This window comes from Pyxicephalus adspersus, chromosome 6 (genome assembly GCF_032062135.1).
Source record: "Pyxicephalus adspersus chromosome 6, UCB_Pads_2.0, whole genome shotgun sequence".
NCBI classification, from domain to species: Eukaryota; Metazoa; Chordata; class Amphibia; order Anura; family Pyxicephalidae; genus Pyxicephalus; species Pyxicephalus adspersus.
The window spans coordinates 65,120,013-65,139,159 of NC_092863.1; the positions used below are offsets into that span (position 1 = coordinate 65,120,013).

At 39.8% G+C, this 19,147-nt stretch overlaps 1 protein-coding gene across 4 annotated transcripts in view; it reads left to right on the forward strand.

Moving 5' to 3' along the window:
* The window catches only part of TRIM36 (tripartite motif containing 36), a 46,101-nt gene that overhangs the window by 4,879 nt on the left and 22,075 nt on the right, over positions 1-19,147 (forward strand). For 2 of the 4 annotated variants that reach the window (XM_072416073.1, XM_072416074.1), the window contains exon 1: positions 13,045-13,300. The exons of 1 other annotated variant lie outside the window; for it this stretch is intronic. In XM_072416073.1, coding sequence (XP_072272174.1) covers positions 13,046-13,300 — 255 coding nt within the window. In that variant the 5' untranslated portion in view covers position 13,045. Of the gene's footprint in view, positions 1-13,044; positions 13,301-18,468; positions 18,853-19,147 lie in introns of those variants that run through there. One more of the 4 variants, XM_072416076.1, reaches the window with a different exon arrangement.

The following is a 19,147-nucleotide window of genomic DNA, read 5'->3' on the forward strand; positions in this document are numbered from 1 at the left end:
ATAATTGGCCGATGCCGATTATCGGGCGATAAAAATCTGCCGTGTGTACGTAGCTTTAGGCTGTGGCACCATCACCGATCACATTCAGACTTACAATGCTGTTATTTTTGTATGATAAGGAACAATTTAGTACTGTATTCATTACTATCTATCTGTTTGTATGAAAAAGGTGATAATGGAGGGTGTGCCAGCCCTGCAACCATCTGTGTTCCAAAATCAACAAAACATCAACAATAGGGGATTGGGTGAACTGGTACACAACAACAAAGTCTTGATGAAACACTAATATATTAAACAATGGTTTGTAGTCCCTGTATGCACCCAAAGGCTTTATTTCCATTTTCAGGTAGATGCTACATTTAAATGATAGTAGATCTGACAAGACTCCATATGAGAGCTACAGGAACAGAAAAAAGGAGAAATTGGAGAATATTGCACCTTCTATTACCTTGCCCCGCTTGGTAACCTTATGGGCATCCTTTGGATTTTGCAGTCATCATAGTTGTTGGATATATTGACATGTTTAATGTTCTGAAATAAAGCTGGGGGAAAGTGGCTCCATAGGGCATGCATAGATCAGTCAGTGGACTGTCAGTAGTCATCAATTTCTTGAGGTGTATAAGTAGCCAAATGTTTTTGTAGAATAGAGAGAGTAAGAATAAGAACTACCACCCATATTTTACTCTTATCTATGGCTCTATTAGAAAGATTTACCCTCATTTTCTGTCTTGCCTACAGTGGTTTCAACAGACAAAATGTAAGGTGCACAGACTGGGTTTGTAACCTTTCTTTACTCTTTCCAACACTAAGAAAAAACACTTTAAGCTGACATACGCTTTAAACACAAGGTGGATACTGAAAAAACAATGACTGAAGATATAAATACAAGTACAGCCCCTCCACTGTTCATCAGTAGGTTGTGTGTGTTCCAAACCCAACAGCCTGGCTGAGGTGGTGTAGGACCTGGATGTGTTGTCAGGCAGGGCTCATGGAACAGATTTGTTTTGTTACATCTTTATTTTCATTTTAGCAAGGTTCAGAAAAATATACAAAAATACATAGAAAACATTGGTAATACAAAAAGGATCATAATCAAAAGATAATATTTCCAAACCAAAGTTTTGGAGTTTATTTGGGGTCACAAGGGGAGCTCAATCCTAAAGCTACGTACACACGGCAGATTTTTATCGCCCGATAATCGGCATCGGCCAAATATCGGGCGAAAATCTGCCGTGTGTACAGTCGGTGTCGTCCATCGTCCGAACGACTGACCTGCCGGATCCACGGACGATGGACGACGACCGATCCTAATGAAAGGGAAGGGGGAGAGCGCGCAGCAGGGTGCCGCTCCGTCGCTCTCCCCCTCCCCTCTCCATAGAGCATGAACGGTGCTGTATGTACAGCACCGTTCATGCATCGTGCAGTCCCTTGTCGTTGGAAAGGATCGTGAAAGATCCTTTCCAACGACAAAAATTGCAAGTGTGTATGCAGCTTAAGGCACAGGAAGGTCTGGGAGTTCCTAACTTTGAACATTATCACAGAGCCGACCAGGTCGCACAACCTTCTCATACTCTGTTGTTATTCAATATGCCTCAATGGGTAGACATAGAGGCCTAGCCCAATACGAAGTCTACGATGGCCTGTTTTATGTGGATCCCCTCCCGCCTGCAACCTAAGATCACCTGCCCTTCCCTTTAGTATTCCATATCGGTGTGAGACAGACTGAAACACCATCTGGGCATGATCCGACCTATACGCCCCTTGCTTCGTACTGGTAGGAACCCTGAGTTGTAACTGGGAATGCCACCCCATCAATATGATTGGTGGAGCAGCCACGGCTTCTTTAGGTTTGGAGACCTAATTTCTGGAATTAAAATATTGAGCTTTAACTACCTAGTTCAAAAAAAGGACATGCCCCCTTCTGAATATTTTTGTTACACTCAGCTTCAATCATTTATAAGTTCCAAAATCTCTCAGGGTAACCCTCCCTATTGTAAAACTCAGTTTGAAAGTATGTGTAAATCTCTGGCTGATTCTGCCGGGCAGATTTCAATTCTCAACTCTGCATTGTCAGATCCCTCCTCAATTCTCCCATATATAAAGACTTGGGAAAGGGATTTGCATCAATCATGGGGGTTGGAGGAGTGGACCAAGGTGGCCCATAACATATCTAAAGTATCTCTTAATGTAATTCTGATTGACTTGATTTACAATGTCTTGTTACACTGGTACCTGTATTCAGGGGCTGTGGGGGCATGGAAGACATGGAGCATATGTGGTGGTCTTGCCCGGTTATGCAGGAGTACTTGTTTGACCTTTTGTCCCAGGTGATACAAATCCCCTTATCTCCCAGTCTGGAGAGTGCTCTCCTGAGCAGATTTATATGCCCTTGCTGAAATACACAAAGAAATTCTGTAATTACATACTGCTGGTGGCCAGGATTGCTCTGAAAAGGGCTTGGAAATCACCATTTATCTCATTTGCTCCAGTAACAGCAAAAATAAATTGGGTAATGGTAAATGACAAGCTCACCTGCAACCTTAAAGGTACAATGCATGCTTTTGAACTTACCTGGAAGTACATGTGGATCAATCACTGCTCCTCAACATCGATCCCTTCCTGATGTGGATTCCCTCCCCTTGCCCCCTCCATTCCCATCCCTTATTCTTTTCCCCTTTCTTTGTTAAACAGGATATGTGGGGACACAAGGTCTCTCTTATGTATGAGCTGTTTGGTATCATAATGTTATTTGGTAAGTCTCTTTGAGTTATACTGTAAAAGAGATGGTAATATTTCACCTGTGTTTGTTACCTACGTATATTCCCTTTGTCACTTTTATTTTTCTTAAATAAAAAGTTATTGAAATAAAAAAAATATTATTCACATAGCTATATGTATTAAGCTGCATATGTGGGTTTGATGCCCAACCACTGGTTGTTGTTTATGGCAAGCTAACCACTATAGTTAATAAAATGACTAGAGCTATTTAGTTCAGTTTGTGAGCAGCAGTTCTTGGTACAGGAGACACCATGCCATTGTTCTGTTTGGATATGGATAATGAAGACAGCCATGTGCAGAAAAGAACAGGGAGATGCTATATAAATGTATGGTCAGAAGTCTGTATTAAGAGCTGGAAGGGGGGGGGGGGGGGGGGGGGAGGGGTTATATATGAGATTGATTTATTTCTAACTGTAGTTATCTTTAAAACTTGCAAAAGGGTTTCATCGACTGCACTGTGAGAACAAACATAAAAAGAAAATTAGAACAGGATACATTATAATGTCCTTCATAGAATTAAAGTTCTCATTTTGAAGTGGCCACCATGCATAAAAATTGACTCTCTCATGTCTTCCTCTCATTGATTGTTAGAGCATTTACTGATGTTATATTCTTCATCAAAGTTTAATGAATCTATTGTCCTGGGAACAGAGTAATGTGCATGTCTTGGCAGAGATCCCTATGAAGTCTTGCTTCTTTCTGTTTAATCCCAATGGTTCAAAAACAAGGTTGAAATTTACATTAGCTTCCATTTGTTGGGAATAAAAGATCTCTGTGTGCATAAAAAAAATATAGCATGCATCACACCTGGACAAATCTTCACAAACAACGCAACAATGTGATATTATTTGAATTCGGAAGTTCCCACATTTTACAGTAGACACATATATATTTCCTACTCACCTAGAGCAGCCATATATAACGTTTTCACTACCCCAATAAACAGCCTCTCCACCACAAAAGCCATATATACTCTCCTGCTGTCCCACCCCAATAACTTCAGCAGCCATAACTCCTGCCTGTAGTGGGAATCCTTGATGGTATGGAGTTTATGCTTTACAGCAGATTACAAACTACCCAAAAGACCTGGTCAGGCAGCCAATTGACACATTGCTGGGACTTGGGACCCAGCTATCCCAGTTCATGGTGTTGTGTAATGTATGGTACCATCCTCATGACACAGACATGGGCAGTATACAGGAGTTACTCATCTGGTTCTTTTCCTTCCCACTTGGCACCAATTATCTGCCTTTAGCCACAAGCACTAATTTATTATTTGCGGCACCCAGAGCATTATCTTCTTGCCCATCAGGACTTTAATCTACTTTTCCACTTTCTGACATCAGTTCTCATTACTCTCTACCTTCCATTGAGACTAATATTTTATTACATGCACACCGACACCAACCCCCCCCCCCAATTTATATAAATTTCTTATTATCCTAATATCCCAACTACTGACACCAATGGGTTACCCCCACCACCCACTGCCAATAACTCTAATTTCTCTAATCTCTTAACTCAAATGCCTTCTCCCCCAACACTAACAACAGTGCCATAACACTCAAACTCCTGCTGATCACGAATATTAAGACATTTTCAGCCCTTCTGAACACTGAACCCATGGCTTTTTTTTCTTGACCATTGCATTTTGTACAATGTGTTGTACATTGAATATACTGATTCCTACACTCTTTATGCTGTGTAGTGGGAAACATATACTTATGTCAAACTAGCTAGATTTTGAGTTTCATAGTTCTGAACAGAGTAGGTCCTGTGGAAAGTATTCAATATTTCAATAGTTGTTTTGCAAAAAAAAATGTTTATGAAGTTTTTCTTCACATGTAGGTTTAGACAAAGGGGTATCTCACTGTATTTTTTTTAAATATCTTTTAGGTTTTTGAGCCTATAGCAATCTTACTCATAGCTCAGTATTTAGGTTCTTTATCCCCACTGTATTATATAGATAAACATTGGCATGCTGTTCTTTTTTATTTATGATTTTTTTTTAAAGGTTCTGCCTTACCCAAAGGTAATAGATCTATGTAGCCATCCTTTTCATAATAATTGTCTGTTTCTTCTTTATAGTATTAGTTGTTCAAGAATTAAAAAAAAAAATCCTAATAAATCTAGCAGCAATAGACCAGTTCTGTATTCACTGCCTTTGTCTACCATGAGGGCACTAATCCATTCACTTAACATTTTCTCACATTGATTACCAATGGGAAAAATTGTGCTGTGAATAGAAGAGTTAGCAGATGCATTCTCCCTCCCCCACTCATGCAGTTTTCACAGGCATGCTAGTGCAATAACCTCCAACTCTATGAGTTTACTAAAGAGAATGTCCCAGAATAAATACATACTATGGTCTGCAGGCAGAGTATAATCAAGTATCATGCAAACAGAAAGATAATAACTTAATGAGCTTACAAAGGATTGAACAAACAGCCGGTGCTCTGCACACCCATATAAGTAAACAACGGTTCTATTTTTATTAAAGTCATAATAAGACACAGGTAGATTGTCTCTTTAAGCCTGCAGGATAGAACATTATATATATAGTGTAACTAGGGGAATAACAAAAATAAATCCATCAATTAACTGTTTTATATCTATCACCTTGAAAAGAATTGGAAGACACAAGAGACCAAATTGTTCTACAGATAAGGAAGGGCAAACTTCCTATTGTTCATATTCCTTCCTATTCTTTTTATTAGCATATTGAATGACTTTGGGTGGAGTTGGACTTTTGTTTACTGTGTCTGAAAAAGGTTATAACAAAAATACAAATCATGGGCAATAATAATTATTAGCTTTGTTTTGGAGAAATTACAGCTTTACATTTCATTCTTAACAACAAAGGTGAGGCCTGCACTGCATATGAAATTTTAAATGACCATTATTCATAGAAAAAAAAAAAAACAAGCAGAAAACATATCCCCTATTGTAAATAACCCATTGAAAGATATATATATCTTATTCTATAATATATATATATATATATATATATATATATATATATCATTTTTTTAAATCATTTTAAATCTTTTGGCAGAGCCCCAGGGTCCACTGAGCCCTATTCTGCTGGTGGTCTGCTCCAAAATGTTTAAATACACTGTAAAGATTCAGAACTCGTGCATCATTTATAGTGTTGTCAGCTGAATGTTTTTTTACCACATGGTAAAAGTAAGAGTTGTTTATAATGTAAGACACCATAAAGCTATTGTTACTTTCCCACAAAATGTGCCAACTTGGTAGCAACAATAACATTCCATAATCTGGGAACTAAAATAAAAACCACAGGTGAGATCATAGGTAAAACATTGACAGCAAGTTTATAACATGAGACTTTGTATGTCTCTTCTGTCATAAACGCTTTCCCTGCCTTCGAGTTTTTTTTTTCTGACTTTTACCTAAATGTACTTGAGACCATTTAGTGATCTATTATATCAACCCAGCCTTGTCAATCAAGACAGTCAAGGAAAAAGATAAAAGTTCTGGAAAATGGAGTGATGAAGGAGATCAATACTATAGCATTATTGGGTTACAAGGTTAGTGCACCAGTATGTGCAAACATGCATAATATAGGAAAAGCTCCTGGGGTACCCAAATTTTGTGAGCAATTTAATTCATTGCTTGAAGTGTAGTCTTAAAAGAGGATCTGGGATATTTCCAGTTTTCATCCTAGGAGGCATGGTTCATTATGACAGCAACAGAAATGGGGGGCAGATAATGCAAATGTGGACAGGGTTCTCCCCAGGCCCTTTTAGCTGGGTGCACCACCCGGCACTTTTCAGCACCCACCCGGCTGTTTTTGGGTGGTTACTAAAGAGTTTGGTCACAATACAGGACTGCCACCCACCTACAATTTCTTCCCACGCGGCTTAAAAAAATTTCTGGGTTGAGCACTGGTGGATTTACAGGGCACCATACAGCCACAAAAAAACCTTATTATAACACAATTTTTGTTATTCCAGGAGGGTGTGATTTGCTATCTGTTGGATTAGTATTATAACATAAATATATATATAGACTGAACTTTGGTTTTAATGCTAGTGGAGCTCCCATGATATTTATGAAGATATCAGAAAGTATTTGCAGGACCAACCTTGCACTGCCACTGGCATTTTATTGCATTTATATACCTCTAAAATTGATTTAAGCCACATACTTTTGTATTGCCAATAAGCTAAAGGAAGAGGAACTTTCTTGCTGCCTATAGTGATAAGTCAGAATCCATCTCTATTTTTTTAGTGGTTGTTTTAAAAAAAAAAAATCAAAGGTCACAGTGGTCAGCTTTTTTTTTTTTACTTTAGCCCATTTTTTACATATTGGGTCCAAAGTTAATGACAATATTTGTGTGTACTTATGTGATTAATATTATTCTAAACCATTTTTATTCAATCAGATATTTATTACATTGTATATTCTAGTATTTCTATACTTTTTGTGGAATTACCCTTTGTATTGGGGTGGTACTGACGGACAGCTCCTGTGTTAAATTCATAAGCGGTGACCATTCTTTCAAAATAAGCCTAAAAGCACACAATTTATATGACTGAGACAGGGCATTTACTATTGGTACACTCCTTTTTTTCGTCTGCTTCACATCCCCCAGCAGAAGAAAGCTATTACAGAGCACTTTCATTTCCTCTTCTGGTGAATGTTGTATGTAAATCAAGTTTTTTAAAACTACGTAGTTTTACATCTGGAAGTGTTCCGGTCAAAACACAATTGCAAATACTGTACTTTTTAGGTAAAGGATGCATCTTTATTTATTCAAAACATAATTGAAGATGTTAGTGCCTGACTACAAACAAAGTTTGTGGAGCAAGGAATGTATAATAAAAAAATATTCAAAACACTGTGGAGATAAAAAAAAAACATTGTTGTATAGCTAAACATACTATGAGACTGTCCATGAACAGACCTTTTTTTAATGTGGACACAAAAAACAATAAAACACAATATCCAATGGAGGCAAATGGTTCTGAACCTCATTTGGAATTCTTTTGCTAATTGTCTCCTGAAGTGGGGAGATTTCTGATCACTTCCTGTCTAGGTCCCTTTGGAAAGAACAGGAATGGCAGGGAAACCTCTTTAACAGGCGCATAGATTATTGTTAAAATATATTATATAGGAAAACAGACAACATTTTAAATATGCTAGAGCAATGGTGGACAACTGAAATATAGAGGGCCTTAACTGTGGCCCCTGACTCATCCAGAGGTTTGTACAATAGGCTGCTAGAGACCGATGTGTGCCAGAAGGAGATGGGTTCGTAGGGATGCTTGACAACAGTGGAAAAGTTAGGAGAGTGCTGTGTGGTCACTAAGAAGGTGAAGCAGTCATGGAGGGATGTCTATTAGCAAAGTGAAGAGATAAGGAATAGGAAACACACAGAACGGAGTACAGAAGACTGAAGAACAGGGAACTCACAGAAAGGAGCATGGAAAAAGGTAGAGTGGAATATGGAATGCACAATGCAGAATAATATAAAGTAGTGAGAAATAGGAAACTGACATTGCAGAGCACAAAATGAGGTGGGGAGGAGCAGAAAACGTGCAGTGCAGAATACAGAAGAAGGTGATGAGGGATATGGAACACACTGCTCAAGGCATGGAAGGAGGCAGAGTAGAATATGGAATGCACAATAGAAAATACAGAAAGAGGCTGTGAGGAATATGGAATGTAAGTTGCAGAGAATAGAAAAAGGTGGGGAGAAATAGATGGTGAAGAACAAGGAATGCACATTGCAAAGTAAGGAAAGAGGTGGTGAGGAATAGGAAACACAAAGTTCATAAATAAATGACTGTGTATGTTGGGCACCACAGTTACAGTTAGCATGTCCCATCATTGCTCACCTCCTCCAGCCTCCATTCCCTACTGGAACAGAAAACCTCCAGTGTCCAAGAAAAGCCACTCTACACTTCCTGGACCTACACTTTAGCGCTGCATTGTACAACTCTGCAGAGGTACAGAGTGTCCCGAGCACCCAGCCCTAAGATAGCACCCCCACTTACAACATTGTACACAGCAGAGAGATCAAGTGGCAACCAAAAGTAAAGGGAACCGTAATCTATACTTTGAGAAACACTGTGGTATAAAATGACTCCTCAGTATTGTGTTTTACAGAAAGAAGCAGAAATACATTTACATTTACATTTTATTATGTGTATGTGCATGCTTCTTTCTACCTTACTGTCTGAGTGTCTTACTGTCCTAATGCTCAGTTTTCCTGATAATGGATAAATCTAATTATATTACATACTATTCTTTGCTTTTTACTGTATATTTAATGATCAGAAGTAAACAGCTAATGGAAACCTTTACTCTGATGGAGCAGGATTTCCATTAGACAAAGTCTGCTTAACTCACTTTCTCTAATCTCTTTAGGAGATACCACTGATTCCTACTAAAGCTTATCTGCAAACACATGTATGCATTGATTTTTGTAAGAAAATGGAATATTACTTACCAGTTAGCTTTTTTTATCATGTTAACTAGAAAACATAATGCTTTTGTTTCATTCTGTATACACCAGTGATAACAGCTTCCACAATCTTTGGTATTATGTACAGTTTATATGGTAGCTTCCTTTGGTTACCTGTCCTGCATGAATGTCCTTACAAACACAAAGGGACTGCATCACTGTAGCCGCTACAGTATCATGTTCCCAGAAACATACAAAGGTATGTAATTTCATGCTACAGTGGCAGTCCGCATCTAGCTCCACACTTTGTAGGTCACATGACTAATACAGTATTATGTGTCAGCAAAAGAAACATACTATTATTTATTTATCGTTTTCCCGTTATCAGTTTGCTTAGTAGCCATAGTATCTCTTGGTCAGCATGCACAGTCCATTTGTAGTAGAATGAGATGGTGATTTAAATCTTCAAACAGAATTAAACTCTGCTGTCAATGCTTGGGTTTTGCCATAATGTGCAAGTATGAACAGAATGATTGCACATTATTGCTGTCTTACCCGGCAAAGAGCCCACCTCTAGTACTGTGACAGCTATGATGTCGTTTGTTGCATCATCGCTACCACTGACAATTTTGCTAGGTCTTCTACTGGATTTAAGTCATCTTTGTTGGCCAGATCAGGCTGATGTAACTCCTGCACCAGTGCTCTACCTAGAATTTTGTTTGAGCCGGGTGGGAAGAAAATGTAGGTGGGTGGCAGCCCCTGTATTTTGACCCAACTCTTTAGTAACCACCCAAAAAACAGCCGGGTGGTTTCTGAAAAGCGCCGGGTGGTACGCCCGGCTAAAAGGGGCTGGGGAGAACACTGTGCACTATGCACACTGGAGCTACTGTATTCTGGTGTAAAATATTGTACTGAACTGCATAGAGATGGCTCAGTGTGAGACAGAAAGCAGTTTAACAGAAGAGACCTCATAGCCTCCACTTTCATAAAATAGTCTGCCTTTCAGAAAATGTTAGTAAATGGAGTTTTATTCTACTGTAAAGTTTAGATTTGATGGGTAACTGTATGCAAACAATTCAACACACAGGTAAAATACATATACGTGACCTGGTTTACCTTTGAAAGGATTTATAATTTTGTTCAAACGTGCTTGTAATCCAGGTATCCGTGAGAGATAGATGACCTAAGCCTGAACCCTCCACCAGTCCAAAGACCTGTTTTAGATGTCTAGTATGAAAATGCATGGTAATATGGTCCCAGGTACGTAGCATACTGCTGCTATACACCCAGGAGTGGCAAACTGCACTGCAGGTCAATGAGTTTGCATGCTATGACCTTGTGTTTACTGTGCACTTTTGCTTCTAGAGGTGGAAAAGCAACAATGTTGCTTCCAGGAACCGCACCACAATGCAAATGCAAAAGTGTGCACAAAATGGTTCCCATTGAATAGAAGTGGTTGGCAGTGAACTACTGCAACTTACTGCACTTATCTGAAATTAGGCCTAACATCCAGCCAGTGATTGGGCAAAAAATGAGAAGAGCACACCGACGGGCAGTGGTCATACCCTTATGATAGAGATATGCAGTCTGTTATCAATAAAGTCACACAGGGTACTTCCCCTCGTCATCCACTTTGAGGGGTGCTGTTCATCAGAGGATGATATAATTTCAGAAATTTATGGCAATTCTATATAAACATGCACTCCTTTGCACCTCCCCTGGTATTGCTAAAACGTGACAGTGCTCAGGCCTGCCATTGGTTACTAAGCCCTGGCACCATTCCAGGTGTACAAGTCACATGGTCTCACAAACATGAAAGGCGTCTGGGGAGTCTAGCTGGCAGGGGATCTTGTTGTTCGTTTTGCAGAAATACTGGTCCTGTTGGTCTTCTCATTCTATCCAACAGTTGGAATTCATATGTATATCTTTACCTACAAAGACAGGGTAGAATGGAATGCAAACACACATTGCAACTCAAAAGCAGCCATTATTTGGTTACATTCTCCTTTGTAGTATTATTGATTACTCACAGCTGCCTGATCACTTCAAGACCTCCCAAAAGTCCCCCCACCATCTCCAGTGCCTGGACTCACCTTACAACTGTAAAGACCTTGCCAAGGAAAAGCTGCAAAAGCCAGACTTTCATGGCCTCAAGATCAATCACTCTTAATAAAACCAAAAGTTGGATCAAAATGTCATGACAGTAACTTCTAAAACATATTTTAATCATGAAAACATATTACAATGACCACATGAGTAAAATACGTACTTAGCAGTTACTGTTATGGCTTTTTGATCCAACTTTTTGGTTATATTAGGACTGATTGATCTTGATGCTGTGAAAGTCTCACTCCTGCAGCTTTTCCTTGGTATTCTAATCTGTTAGAGAAATAGCATCTATTGTCTATGCCCTAAAAAATCATTGTCTGGGTTATGATTGAATTTACCTGAATGCATGAAAATGTGTGTGTTGTAGATGGAATGAGCTCAAAGGGCAGTGCAATGTGATACAACGTACTGTAAATAGCACTCCAATGCAGCTTCTCGGTGGACTTCAGTTGCAGCACAATGCACTACTGTAATGTGTTGGGGTGTGCTTGAAAACAGTGACGGATGTAGCCAACCCTGGGCCCCTATGCAAAACTGATTTGGGGCTCCCAGGTGAACTGATTCAGGGCCCCTGTTAACTGAGGACTCGGGCTCCCTGCTGAACTGATTTGGGGCCCCTGCTAGCTGAGGACTTGGGGCTCCCTGCTAAACTGATTTGTGGCCCCTATTAGCTGAGGACAGCCCCAGGCCCTCATGCACACTTTGCCCCTCCCTATGTACACCTCTAATTCCAAAAATGCTGCATACAAACCTAAAAATAAATATGATGCCCTAATGTAATACATTACCCTGCACAAAACATGCACACATATAATGCAGTGCAGCAGGATGTGATGGACTTTAGGGGCTCTATTTCTAAAACAGGGGATCTGACATTCCCTCAAACATTCCCTGGTGGGAATCAATTATGCCATTGAGATTCCCACTAGTAAATAATTGAAGGAATGTCTAATTCCCTATTTTTCAAATAGAGCCCTAGGTGTCTACTTGCACACTATCCTTTCTAATTTTTTCCAGTGCCAGTTGTTGTTTTTAAAGTAATTTCATTATTGTCCCTGCACTTTGGTCATCGTGAATGTTGTGCTTTAAAGAGGAACTAAACTTAAAACCGGCATTAGGTCGGATCGGCCAGAGGGCGTTAGGCTGTATCTGGCCTAAAGGCCGGAGTTTGCTGACCTCTGGCCTAGGCGATCGAGAATGAGGGGACGAGGCTGCATCCTTTTTTTAAAAAAGCTTGTTGCTGAAAAAAAAACATATTTTACCTTGCATAAAAGGTTATCTACCCCTTTATGTAAAGTGACATTTCTGAGTTTAGTACGCTTTAAACTCTTATCATTCTATTACAACTGGCACAGAGGTTGGTACAGGCTGATGAATGGTGGTATTCTCATTGTCTTTTGTCACTGATATAGAAGGGTGTGGATATTTCTGTAACTGTACAAGAAATAGCCAGGGACACATTGCATCACCATGCCAGGAGCGCATCATGCAGCGCGGTGATATCACCATGGCAACCCGCACTCCCTCCTCCTCATCACCCAGTGGTCCACCTGCCGCAGGTGCCAGTAGCTCTCTATTCTAAAATACCCGAATCTTATCAGTGATTTTCAAGCAAGCCCCGCCCAGCCACGAGGTTCAGACCACGCCCCCTCATACGGTTCAACCAATAGACGCGCTCTGGTTCACTTTTCCACGCCAGTCTTTGTAGCCCCGCCCATTATAGGAATGGTCGTGTGTTCCGGAGTGGTTGCTGCTTGTGGGGTCCTAACAATACGAAGTGCGGACGGTGCCCGGGCTGAGGAGAGGCGGCGCTGCCAGTGTCATAGCGGGCTCATAGACTCACTTACCTCATCTTTGTATCAGTCACTAGGGCGGGGGCGCGCCCACCGAGTTTGTTATCCCCGGGGCTGTACCGCGGAGTTCGCTGCTATAATGTCGGAGATAGGGGATGCGCAGAGCCCGGGGTCTGGGGACGGCAAGGTGAGAGATACGGGGCGAGCGGCGGGTGTGTGTAACATATGTTCATATAGACGGGATGAGGAGGGGGTAGCCCTGTGTGTACAGGGCGTGTTATGGGATAACACACATAACACAACATACATACATACATACACACATTACACGTGGACTTGTTTGGCAATCTCTCCATTGTATGTGTGTCATGTCTGTTCCTCTGTATGGTGCTGGTATGGACTATCCTAGTCTGGGGCCCTTTGTGTCCCCTGTGCAGCCTCTTCCTGTAGCCATCCTGTGTGACTTGTGATATTCAGCATCTCCAGGGAGCAAAGCATAATAAATGGATCATGTGTGCATATCAAGTGTACAATGGATGATCTGTGTGGGATGGTTCTAAGTTATTGATCTTTGACTATATGTGAAAAACAAATATATATATATATATATATATATATATATACATATATACACCTTAGAATCCCTGCCAGTTATCTGCTCGGTGTCCCCCTCCCCAATCTCCTGTGTTGTCTTTATACCCTGTGATCCCCAATGCACCCAATTAGGTATTCCTCAGTCTGGCACTTCACATGATCCTTTGTCTTCTGGCTGCTTTCACATCACCTCCATAAATTAGATTTCTCTAGCATATGTTTATCAGGGTTGTATATTTGCAGGAAGTATCTTTCACCTACACTATTCATCCTATTGGAATGAATGTGTTTAGATGTTTGCATTGTAATTTGCATGCAGCCACCTAATTTCCTTGTGTGATTATGTGGCTGTGTGAAAAGCTCTCATTGTTACTGGAGTCCTGGCTGGTAAATAAGCCCAAACGACTTCTCCCATCACATTGGTTGCAGCTTTGCTTTGTAATGCTTATAGTAGTTCACTTATTGGCTGCATCATCCTTTCAGACTGCAGCATTAGTCAGGGCGGCTCCTAAAAGTTGCAGCATTTTTGTAGCTGCTGGACAATTCCCAGCTGTGCCAACCATCCATCCCTTTATTCCATAGATTGGTCTTTAATCATTTTATCAGTGAGTGTAATACACAGCCAGGCTTTCCCCTTCATTGGAAAGTTTTTTTTTTTTCTTCATATTGATACTTTGTAACTTTGCACTTGATATTCTGTAGGATCATTACACTCACTGAGAGGTGTGTTTAGTACCTGTGTGTGGCGCTGATTAAGCCTCTTCCAGTGAATGTAGATATCTTTTTGACCTTTGATTGCAGTTTTGTTTTTTATGTAATTTGTTTCCAATCTGCTAGGAATTATCAGTAATTATATTATTGTTCTTTGTATGCTAAATTCTAGACATTAGACCTGTTAGTGCCCAATAAATTGCAAGAAGAGAAAAGTTGAATGAGTGTTTAAGGTGGGTTATTATACTGCTGACAGGCAATGGAATTATTTTATCTCCACATTATAATGGACATTAAGGCTTCAGAAGAATCTGCAACCGTTGAAGTTTTGGAGAAAATACAGTTTTATATCTTTTTTGCTTTCAATATTCCAAGCTGTTGCAGACAAGTGGTGAACATTTTTCTCTCTGGGTTCCTAATACACTGTAATCCCAGCCACACCTTATTCACTATGTGTCTTTCTGCTCCTCCACACTGGTTGCTGCTATTATAGGACAGTGCAGTCAGGGGTGTGATTGCCAAGGTAAGCTTCAGTTGCTGCAAATACACATAGGCTGGCTAGGTGCTAAACCTGTTGTACATAGCTATGTAGGGGCCAATATGCAGCCAAAGTGTTTGTGTGCAAGCCGCTGGTCAGAGAGACCCACAATAAATTTATGAAGAAATAAAAGGACACGCTAGCATATTATTCTTACTGCTTTTGGTACTTACAGGTACATGCTAACACAAGTACACGTTATTGCCCGTCTTCATTATGTGAAATGTTTATTAATATGCTGCATTTACATCCTTAAAGAGGACCTGAGCTTTTAAAGCTGTTCCCAAAATAAGGCAGGCAGAGGGCCAAGGACTAAACAGCAGTATTGCCAGCAGCCTCCCCTCAGATGCTGGTTTCTCCATTACTGATTTACCATTCTTTGTTGAGCACTGTCTATATATTGAGTCCACCATCTTTGTAGAGACTAGGCTTTGGTTCCATTAGAAACACAGCAGTGGCATCCCCAAATATTTAGTCAGTTGTAGCAGTACTTTGGATCTAGTTTTAAAGTGGATCTATACTGAGCGATATGTGAGCTGTAATTGCTGAATTCATTCTAACAAATGCTGATCTTTTGGTTTTAGTAGATTCTCATACCTAAAACAAGCAAGCAAATAACTCTGCTAGTGGTGATAAGCCTAACACCTGAGCTGTGTACTCATTCCGGGTCAGTAATTTAGCAGATATTTAGGACAGTGAATTGGAATGCCAACCAGACAGGCTGTATATTTTAGAACCAAGTCAGAAACAGCTGCTTACATAAAAATAAAATACACTTCTAGGCCTTTAATGGCACCCATTTGTAATACGATGTCATACCTTGACATCAAACATCTTTATATTGGTTTCTGTTCCCAATAGGGGTCCACGGTATAATGCTAAAAAAATCTAATGTAAGTGTTGACTTTTTTGTGATACTTTCTGTAAAAGAAATTAATTGACCTCATTCGTGTCATGACATAAGATCTAATGATTTTGACCTTTTTTGTATCATTTTCTTTGTACAATGACTGATGGGATTAGCCAAATTAACTTTATTATACTGTACTTCCTGATGCAGGATAGACCCTGTCTTTACGAAGATTTGCTTGGCTTTCTCTGGAACGTGTGCTTATTTAGTCCTTTTCCCACAGAAGTCCAAAATGTGCAGACAAAACGCCTTTCCGAATGATTAACTACAGGCCAGAGCTTTCTCCTAATTCGCTCAGCCAGACTGTAATTCACTCTCATCTGGGCATCTGTGTAATTGAAGGAGACAGTCCCCCATCATGCATATTCTCTGTAATGTGGTTTATTCACACTGCTGTGATTTGGTTTGTTGCATCCATCCAGGGTTTTGTGCTGTAGTCTTGTTAACCTGTTAGCATTAATGCAGAATGTTTGTAAGCAAGTCAGCTCCTTGGCTTAATACGAAGAAGTAGAATGTTCTGTGCTTTACTTGTCTTTATTCTGAGAGATTTGTTGTGAAAAGTTGTGTCCTTTTTTTAAAGCTGCCGTCTTGGCCATGTATTCCGAAGCAACAGGTTCTCTTTAATCATTTCCAGCAAGATATTTTTTTTATTCTGCTGCTTCGAGCATTGAAAATAGTACTTTGTTTATATGCACATTAGGCCTTGGGCACATTTGCCTTTAGTTCATTTATATCACTTACCTTTATTGCTTTCAAAATGGGCTGCCAAGTTATGGCTTTACTTTTGGCAATCACATTATAATGTACCTACCGGTAGGAAGTGTAAGCTGCCTGAAAATAGCAATGTGTAGGGCAACCTAAGGTTTGCTGGTAACAAAGGTGTTTCTATATTTTGTTTCATGGGTTTTATGGAAAGTTTTTTTTACCTAGCATTTTGCTATGGTATCATAGTAAATTTACTGCTTCTTTTTGTCTGGTTTGCTATACATTTGAAGCACTTAAAGCAGAAATAAAACCAAAACAAAAAAAACTTTTCACACTTACCTTCAATCCTGCAAATCAGTCTGTCCTTTGGCGGAATTCTACTCTTAGGTCATGCCTTGTCCCGGTATCTCTCTTCGGCCCAGCGCAGAGGGAGTGCCGGGTGCTGACATCTTCTTCCCGAGATTTTCTTGCAACACCCGATCTTGCACTGTGTAGGCGCGAGATTTGGAAAAAACTTTTCCGAACTCACTGCGCATGCTTGAGATCAGCATTTTTTTCCTATTGATGAAAAGGCATCTCGGGCATGCACAGAAGGAGCGGCCAAGAGCTTTCCGGGATGCGTGACGTAGGTATCCTGGGAGGCTCTGCACTCCCATTCATAAAAGAGGCAGTGCTGGATGTTTTTTTTTTTTTTTTTTTTATTACAAACAAAATTTTTACTTTAAAAAGGGTTATCTGCCCTTTTATGTAAAGATAAAATTCTGAGGTTCGCTTCTAGGTACGCTTTAAATATCTTACATGTATACACATTAATTTCCTCCTTTTTGGGTAGTTTAGGGCAAGTAATCGGTTGACACTCCATATCTTCTAAATCCATATCCTTTACAGATTATTTTAATGGGAAGCTGTCAGTCTGGAGAAACCTCTGGGGGGGTAATGTCGATGGGTTAGGCAGTACTTCTGGGAAAAACTGATCAAACAATACCGGTAAATTGATGGTTGGTTTTACATTAGTGGTTTAAGTCACTGGTCACTTTATTAATTATGCCTGGTAATAAACAAAAATTACCAAATGTGGAATGATCTGGCTTCAGCTGAATACATTAGGAATGTGGGCATGACCAATAAATCCAAAATGGAATAGTTGCGGCATCTCGAAAAATGAAAAAAATAAGCACAAAAGGATGACATTTTATTGTTTAGTTATAATTTGCGGGGGGCGGAGTGTAACAGTTGGGGGCAACCCCTGCCTTCTGAATGCCCCTCAAATGTTGGGGCAACTGTATGTAATGGGACAGTTTGACTTTGTTCAGTATGATGGATATATAATTATTATTATTAATAAACAGGATTTATTATTTATTTAGCGCCAACGCAGCACTGTACATAAATTGGGGTTGCAAATGACAGACTAATACAGACAGTGATACAGGAGGAGAGAGGATCCTGCCCCAAAGAGCTTACAATCTAATAGGTGGGGGAATTTACACACAATAGGATATAATATTGGTATGACCTAAATCATATAAATGGGTGTAGTCTGAACTGGATGCGTCAGTTATTACAGTCTGCTGTGCCAGCACTTACATTTCCAGAATGCTTATTCAGCAAACAGAAGATGCAACACGTCATAAAACTTTTATCCCACTTTGTCCCAATTGAACTGGAAACAGGATAAAGTTGGTGAACCCTGAAGTTAAAAGCCAGATAAGTTCACGTATGATGTCTAAGCCCTGTCTTCCTGAAAAACCAAAGCCTGATTTTTTTTTTTTTCCCCAAAAAGTACCCATAAAGAAAAAAGGTTAAGCTTTATATTGAATTACTTTAGGGAATTTACTATAGGACAGCTTCACTAATGGTAAAACTTCATGCTATGCAAAAAAGCAAGATGGTCGCTTTGATGAAGCAACAATGTTTATTAGTAGTCTTAGTGGGCATGTATATTTTATTGTTGTTTTTATAAATGATTGCAAAGGAAAGGCTTTAAGGCAGACACATAATACTAACATTTTTGGACCGCTTGCAACGTTGTTACTAGACAAACAAATATTTATCTTCGTGCAGCCTGTAGTGAAATCAATATTTACTGTTTGGGGGGGGTGGCGGCTACTCCAGTTTTTGTTTCATTGCAGAGCTATTGCAGCAACTGGGTACCCAAAACCTTGAAGTATGTTGGAAGCTGCACTGCCATGAGTCTGTGATTCAGCCTGGGAGCTGCTATATCACTACTGGATACTGCAGTTACACAGATTGAATATTGAAGTCGCAGCACTCAGAGCTGGTAAGCAGCCATAAAATTATTTTGCAAGCTGCTTACAGTTCAGTTTTGCATGCAATAAGGCCTCTTTGTCTAAAAAAAGAAAAAAAAAGTTGTAGTTGCTATGCTATCAGGTTTTTAACCTTTTGTGGAAATGTGCCATGTGCCACATATGTCCTTTTGGGGAAAATGATGATGACGTCGGCGCGTGTGTGGGAAATTCAAATTCAAACTCATTCATTTTGTATTGGATTGAATACAAAGTCCTGTATCCAATCCAATCCAAAATAATAGAAAATATATTTATGTGGTTTTGTCT